We start from the raw sequence: 7,611 nt of genomic DNA on the forward strand, positions 1-7,611 counted from the left end.
TAATACATATTCGGTTTCGTATGGAAAATGCACTAATATATTGTCATTTATTTAAAATGTATGTACTAAAATACAAGAATAGTCGGCTGGACAAGCTTGTTGCCTGTATAGACTATAGTCCAACTCAAATCCATCCTAGAGAAAACTACATGCTGAATTGCATGATTTTTTTTTTTTCATTTGGTGTGAGATCTGTAATATATCTTTGGAAAAGGAAAAAGAGTTCCAACAAAAACTGAAAAAAGAAATATCATGATCTTATTACTTTACCTTTCTGGCTTTCTCTGCTCCTCAATCCTCATTTACATGTTTCCATCCCATGCTTTCTGCTTCTCCTGGGCAACCACCACGTGATAGGTCTCCGACTTAGCCAGGTCTTGATCAGAGGAGTTAGGACCATTTTCCCTCTTGATTTTTCCGGTCGAATATCGTAAGGGACCATCCGTTTACACGGCCCAGGACTCGGGTAAAGATATTTGGCCCACCCATTTACAGAGATGAATCGATGGTAAATGTGCGGTTCCACCAAACAAAATTTAGGTGAACATAAATCAAATAGTATCAAAGTGGTTCGGGGGTCTCTAATTACAAACGGAAATAACTCCCAGATACATAGAGTACATTCAATGATACAACAACAACAGGCCTATATACAAAACTTTCAAGTCTTAAAACAACCACCTACACGCAGAGCTGAGGCTCACCGTAGCTTATAGCATATAAGGAAGCTATCGGAGAAGACGAAACCCACTGCTGCATGCTGCTTCAAGATTATTAGACGGGAAGCGATAAATATGAAGCTAGCCGGACAATAACCAAAATATTCACCTTTCCTATTCACACCAAAAACAGCTTCCAAGGCGTCTTTGCCGAAGCTAAGTATGTTTAGGAATACACTTCACCATTGCTTGTAACAGCTTCAGGATGGTATAGAAGCATTTCTCTCCACATCATCTCCCTTATCATCTCTTCTCCCAAGTCCTCGTCTATGTCAAGATCAATTGGTACCTCCGCCGGAGGGTTACCATTGGGATCATACAATTGAGACATGTAAGGGTGTTGGAGTGCTTCAGTCACACCGATCCTCTTTGATGGGTCGAAAACAAGCATCTTCTGCAGGAGATCGATAGCCAAAGGATCGGCATCGGGGTAAAGACGAGAGAAGGGTGTCCTAGGAGAATATGGGAGTGACTTGATGTACTTCTTCGCCTTTGGATTGTCTATAAATTCAATATCCTCCTCCCTCTGGCTGCCAAGGATGTTAATTATAAGTTTAAGTTGGTTGAGACATTCTGTGCCAGGGAAGATAGGCTTCCGGCCAAGAAGCTCAGCAAAGATGCACCCAACAGACCATACATCAATGGAAGTTCCATAGTTATCGCAGCACAGGAGGAGCTCTGGAGCCCTATACCAACGAGTGACAACATACTCGGTCATGAACTGGTCCTTCCCTTTGCTAGTACGTGCTAGCCCAAAATCACATATTTTCAGGTCACAGTTTGCGTTGATAAGAAGGTTGCCAGGCTTCAAATCACGATGGAGAATGTTTGCAGAATGGAGATACTTTAGGCCTCGAAGCAGCTGAAAATAGCACCTCATTTAGTACAGGTGAAAAATGTGAATGCAAGAACAGAAGACAATCTATCTAGTGGAGCTTTAGAAACCACTAAACTGGATATCAACCGCAGTTTAAGAATCAAGATCATGGCGGACAACTCTGATTCTATAGAAGGAAAGAAAATAAATAACAAGAAGATTCTATATTAGGAAAGAAAGTAAACAACAACAAGAGATTTTATACTAAAAGTGGAACAAAAGGCAGAGCAAAACAAACACAGTAGATGCACCATCCCACTTCCCTCTTAAGAACTTAAGAGTACCCCAATCAAACACTCAAAAACATGTCAGCAAATAAACTTCCTCCCTAGACTAATACATTAAACAGTTTCATTCTAAAGGACTGTTTCTGAACCATGTAAACAACCTAAATAATGGTTGATAATCACTGTGAAATAGTAAGCCCCCATTGAAGATCATGAATTTAATAGCCTCACATGAAAATGTCATATGTAATTGCTTTAAAACTAATTCAGAGATGCATTGAAGATTCATGACCTAATTTAACTACAAAGCCATCATTGCTAGTTGCAATCAACAATACACATAACAGCTGAAGATTTCGTAACTTACCGAAAAATAGTAATAACTTCACTAATAACAATAACAGACGTTGATGATAAGTACCTGAAACAGGAAATACTGGCAATGATCATTCGAAAGCGGCTGAGAAGATTTAATGATCTGATGAAGATCCGTATCCATGAGCTCATACACCAAATACACATCCTTGAAGCTGTTCCTCTGAATCGGCATCATCACATCTTTCAAAGCAATCACATTCTCATGCCTCAGATGCTGCAGCAGCTTCAATTCCCTCAATGTTCGCAAGGCATCGATCCGGTTCTCGAACGCATTGTTGATCTTCTTGATCGCGACTTTCTCGTTGGTCTCTCTGTTCACAGAAGAGCACACAATCCCGTAGGCTCCTCTCCCAATCGGCTTTATCGGCACGTATTTCGTGTCAATCTCAAACAGCGTCTGCCACATTGAGAAATAGTGCTTCCCTTCTGATCTCACCCCGTTTGGTGGCTCAACCGGAGTCGCCGCCATTTTCCTCAAATTCCGCACCCCGAAAACTAACTAACTAATTCCTGTTCATCATTCTTTCACCTGCTCCCCACAAATCACAATCAATCAAAATTGAGAACGAAAACTGATTTCAATTTTACAAAATAACCCAAAGATTACCTTCTTTTCTTTTCGCTCGCGTTCTCCCGTCAAACCGATACTCAGTCGAATCGATTACCCAGCCCCTAATTTCAAACCAATTTCGCGCCAGAATTGTCGCCGGAGGAGCTCTATCGAATTATGATTGGAATAACAAAGCTTGGGATCGAGTTGTGAAATATAGAGAAGCGTTTGAGATTCGTTATCTCGTCGCGATCAGAACCCAGAGAGGCGAGGAAGCTACTGAGACAAAAATTATGCGGATTTTTGTTTGTTTTCCTACCCTCATTATTATTTTTTTAATTTATTTTTAATTTCTCCAATTTGACGATGGATCTCACCGGATTTCGCTCTGGTTTAACGCGACTATTTTTAATCACCGGCGGGACCCAGCCCCAGAAAAACGACCCTACTCAATGCGTCGTTTCTTTAGTGACACCGTGACCCGTGACGTTTAAAACGTGGCGCAAAGTAGTTTCTGTTTACACTTGGCACTCTGAAAGGAGAAACCTGAGAATCTCGGAAGTGGAGAAATCTGCAAATAGAAAATTCGTCTGATCGGAAGAGTAACGATGATTTCTCACTTCTTTGTTCTATCGCAGAGAGGGGATAGTATCGTCTTCCGCGACTGTTAGTCCTTCTCTCACTCTTTTTTCCTATATTGGAGCTGATTTGAAGTTTTAGGGTTTTTTTGATAATGTGTGTTGAATTAATGTAGATCGCGGTGAAGTAGCCAAGGGGAGTGCGGAGGTTTTCTTCCGGAAGGTGAAGTTTTGGAAGGAGGATGGAGAGGGGGACGCGCCACCTGTCTTTGTAGGTATTTTCTCTGTTGATTAATTAGTTCGTATCGATCAGATGTACTGATGATTTAGTTACGGATGTAAATCGTTGTAGTTTAGTGTTTATGCTAATGGTTTTTGGTGGGGAAGGATGTGGGTGGTGTGCACTACTTTCACGTGAAGGAGGCTGGATTGTTCTTTGTTGCGACGACGAGAGGGAATGTGTCGCCTTCTCTGGTCCTGGAGCTTTTGAGGAGGACTGCGCGAGTCATTAAAGATTACCTTGGTGTTCTTAGCGAAGAATTGTTGCGGAAAAACTTTGTGCTTGTGTATGAGTTGCTGGACCAAGTAATTGTAAGTGTAATGGAGAAATGCAGCAGTGTCTACATGCAGCTACATGTTACCACTGTGACTCGCTAATCTAGCTGGTTAATTATTAACGGGTTTATCATGTGTGGCAGGATTTTGGTTATGTGCAAACAACTTCGACTGAGGTTTTGAAGTCGTACGTGTTCAATGAGCCAATTCCCGTTGATGCTGAACATTTAAAACCCCTTGGTCCTGCTGCGATTTTTATGGTAGTGTCTTTCAGGATTCAGTTCATTTATTAGCACAGTTTTCTTGGTCATTTCTATATTTTTTGTATGTGTGGATTAATTGCCTTGTCGAACTTGCATGTCTGCATTAGGCGAAAAGAATGCCTGTAACAACGATTGCAAAATCTGTTCTAGCAAATGAACGTGGTGGTAGGAAGAGAGAGGAAATTTTTGTGGACATAATTGAGAATCTGAGTGTCACGTTCAGTTCCAGTGTAAGTACCACTTGTGCATAATTTTATTTCTCCTCTTTGTTTGAATACTAGTACACATTGTTTCTAAGAGCTAGCTAGGACACCTTTTGAATGCTGTTGATTTTCTGTCACATGATAACTTTATCTTTTTTGAACCTTATTTCATAATTAATGCACGCACTCGATCAGAATTTAAAAGCAGTTATATTCGCTATGTTGTTCATCAGGGGTATATACTGACTTCCGAAATTGATGGTACCATTCAATTGAAGAGTTATCTGACAGGCAATCCAGACATCCGACTTGCTCTTAATGAGGAAGTGAGCATAGGAAGAGATGGAGGTTCAACTTGTGGTAAATCTGCGCATTAGATACTGCTTTTAGGATGTTCATAACCTTTCATTCTTATCATTCTTTTCAGAGTTTCCTGTTTTTGGTCTAACATGTGTGGATTAGAGATGATAGAACTGCTTAACACAAATCACCTACAGTGAAAACCAGAAAAAGTTTATCAACGTTTTCTAAACATATGAAAAAGATAGAAAATATACTAAAGCATAGCATGGACAGAGCTCGTCCCCATGACCCCAACAAGAAATATGCCTTAGTTTCACTATAATCTTCTTTAGCTGTTTTCTCTTATTATTGTTACGTGATTTTGGAGTGTCATATGTGGTTGATCCCCGTCTTTTCTTTCCTCTTTGTTCGGAAGGATATACTTTTAGCAGCACTGCCACATAATATCATTATGCTGCCTTTTTCAACAGATTATGGTAGTTCGTTTGGATCAGGACCTGTTGTACTTGATGATTGTAACTTCCATGAATCTGTACGCCTTGGTAATTTTGACGTGGACAGAACATTAACACTGGTGAGTTGGATTGAGAGGCAATGAAGTTGATAATCATATGCATTACTGCTGGAAGGTGGAGTCACTATATATATGTTTGATAATCTTGAAATCAATACTTTATACCTTTTTCTATGTAGGGTTCAACAGTTGGTGAATTTCCTGTCATGAATTACCGCATAACACAGGAATTTAAGCCTCCCTTTCGTATTAATGTGTTAATTGAAGAATCAGGGCCCCTTAAGGTGACTATATTACATACTCCTGTCTTTAAAATATTAATTAACATCCGGCTCATCTAACAGCTTGGTTGTTAAACTATTTTAGGCTGAAGTGACTATTAAAGTGCATGCTGAATTCCCATCGAGCATCATCGCAGATAAAATTATGGTACAGTTACCAGTGCCACCATATACAACTAGGTAAATTGGTTTCCTCTGCTTTTGAAAGATTTGAAACGTGTTCATACTTCATACTGTACAGGAATAGATTAAGTAGATAGGTTTCTTCTACGTACGTAGCAGAATGTGCTTTATGTTTCAATTTTCTTTCATTTGACCTAAAAGAATAAAGGTTTCTTGGTAATCTCTATCAGGTAGGCACATTGCTCGTAGTGATTCCAGTACGCTTGGCCTTTATCAACTCATCATTTTTGTCCTAATTAGTGATTGCTGTGAAATAACTTCAGGGTTAGTTCTGAGTTGGAACCTGGAACAGTTGGAAACACAACTGACTTCAAGGAAGCAAACAAGAGAATTGAATGGGGTTTAAAGAAGGTATGGATTTCTAGAAATTTACGTATACTGTATATTATAACTTCTATTAAGAGTTACGATGAAGCTTTAGTACATTAATCTCTGAATAATACCAGCATTCTCCCTTCCCCTGTCTCATATTTTTAGTTTTAGTATACATCTTCTTTACTATCCAAGATTAGTGACACATACATTACAATTGTAGATTGTTGGTGGATCTGAACATACTTTACATGCGAAACTGACATTTGCACAGAAATTACATGGTAAACTACTGTTTTCAGCCAGCAATAAGCTGTTTTCATTATATTTTTAAGTTTTATTGGTACAATATCTTTATGCAATTAATTAGTAAGAAAGACATAATTTGGTGAGTAAATGACACTTTGCTATGCTCATGTGTTGCGAATGTAGGTAATATTACCAAGGAAGCTGGACCTGTAAGCATGACTTTCACAATACCCATGTACAATGCTTCAAGGCTTCAGGTAAGATTGGTTCTGAACCTTGCAAAGATCTAAATTCCACTTATTGGCTTATTGCGTTGCACTTATAATAATAGCTTGAAACATCTTGAATGGTAGCCTCATTTCAGTTATTTGGAAGGCTCTAGATTCACTTGCCTTGGATTGATGACTTTTATGCAAGGTTCGAAAAAACGCTAGGCGGCTAGGCCGCCGCCTAAACAGTGCATATGCGGGTTTTGAATTATGAAATATTTATTTATTTTTATACATGTATTTAATACTATTTATATGATTTAAATATATAATAAGTAAAAAAGTGCTCAATATTAATGTTTAAAAATCAAAATAGTCTCAACTTATCCAAAGTTCATACCATAATATTAGAAATTTAGAACAAAAGGTAAATATTTTTTTACAATCACAAATGACATAACCCCAAATCCAAAAAAAAAAATTAAAAGTCAAACCGCCTAGACCCGCCTAATCACCAAACCGCCACGGATAACCGAATAGCCTAAAAACGCAACAGTGACACGCCGCCTAGCACCTAGGCACCGCCTAGATGGCATAGGCGGCCGTTTTTTAGAACAATGCTTTTAGGGAATAATCACCCGAGAGCTTGTTTGTTTTTATGAACGTGTACATGAAAAATGATTTGCCAAAATAGCTAACTAGAGGAGTTTATCTTGAATCAAACTGACAACATGTATCAGAATTACAAACTGGCATGTCAAAGATAAAATAATTTACAATTATGCGCTTTCAAGGGGGTTAATATGCTCTTTTCTCCATTTGCTTTGGTGCAGGTAAAATACTTGCATATATCAAAGAAGTCGAAGAACTACAATCCATATAGCTGGGTGAGATACATCACGCAGTCAAATTCCTATGTTGGCCGGTTATAATCTTCTTTCTTGTTCTCTTCTTTTATTGCTTTTATGACCATATACCACAGATTAACCCAATATTGATGTAGTTAAGCAAAACGATACTCTCGTTGTCTTTGTACTTTCATATTTGACTCACTAAGCATACTTTCTGCAATTTGATAGAACTTGAAAAATCCTTTAACATCTACAGTTGCCTTCTGTATTTGATTTGGATTTTCTTGCCCATTAGCCAAGTATAGCCTCTTTGGCAGTAAATGCTTTGGCCACTTAATTAAAGTACCATGCTTTGGCAG

General features: G+C 38.7%; 2 protein-coding genes across 2 annotated transcripts; one reads left to right on the top strand and one right to left on the bottom strand.

Annotated features, from left to right (window-relative positions):
- Positions 1-556: 556 nt before the first annotated feature.
- Positions 557-3,051, bottom strand: LOC126782449 (mitogen-activated protein kinase homolog NTF3). The gene is made up of 3 exons (XM_050507699.1): positions 2,809-3,051; positions 2,245-2,730; positions 557-1,581 (listed from the first exon to the last, which is right to left on the bottom strand). The coding sequence occupies exons 2-3, from the start codon at positions 2,668-2,670 to the stop codon at positions 886-888; spliced, it is 1,122 nt and encodes a 373-aa protein (XP_050363656.1). The 5' UTR covers positions 2,671-2,730; positions 2,809-3,051; the 3' UTR covers positions 557-885.
- Positions 3,052-3,359: 308 nt separating this feature from the next.
- On the top strand, positions 3,360-7,354 carry LOC126782448 (AP-4 complex subunit mu-like). The gene is made up of 13 exons (XM_050507698.1): positions 3,360-3,417; positions 3,506-3,600; positions 3,717-3,920; positions 4,028-4,144; positions 4,255-4,377; positions 4,584-4,710; positions 5,124-5,227; positions 5,347-5,451; positions 5,534-5,628; positions 5,895-5,982; positions 6,167-6,227; positions 6,376-6,449; positions 7,235-7,354. Exons 1-13 carry the CDS (start codon positions 3,360-3,362, stop codon positions 7,331-7,333), a joined length of 1,350 nt encoding a protein of 449 aa, XP_050363655.1. The 3' UTR covers positions 7,334-7,354.
- The last annotated feature ends 257 nt before the right edge of the window (positions 7,355-7,611 follow it).

The sequence above is a fragment of the Argentina anserina genome, chromosome 2, assembly GCF_933775445.1.
Source record: "Argentina anserina chromosome 2, drPotAnse1.1, whole genome shotgun sequence".
Classification (NCBI taxonomy): Eukaryota; Viridiplantae; Streptophyta; class Magnoliopsida; order Rosales; family Rosaceae; genus Argentina; species Argentina anserina.

Excerpts from the sequence above, each read along its gene's own strand:
- LOC126782449 (XM_050507699.1), bottom strand. The coding sequence starts at position 2,670 with ATGGCGGCGACTCCGGTTGAGCCACCAAACGGGGTGAGATCAGAAGGG. Across the intron at positions 1,582-2,244 it reads GCCAGTATTTCCTGTTTCAG|CTGCTTCGAGGCCTAAAGTA; the intron begins GTACTTATCATC and ends TGCTATTTTCAG.
- LOC126782448 (XM_050507698.1), top strand. The coding sequence starts at position 3,360 with ATGATTTCTCACTTCTTTGTTCTATCGCAGAGAGGGGATAGTATCGTC. Across the intron at positions 4,145-4,254 it reads GTCCTGCTGCGATTTTTATG|GCGAAAAGAATGCCTGTAAC; the intron begins GTAGTGTCTTTC and ends TGTCTGCATTAG. Across the intron at positions 5,452-5,533 it reads AAGAATCAGGGCCCCTTAAG|GCTGAAGTGACTATTAAAGT; the intron begins GTGACTATATTA and ends AAACTATTTTAG.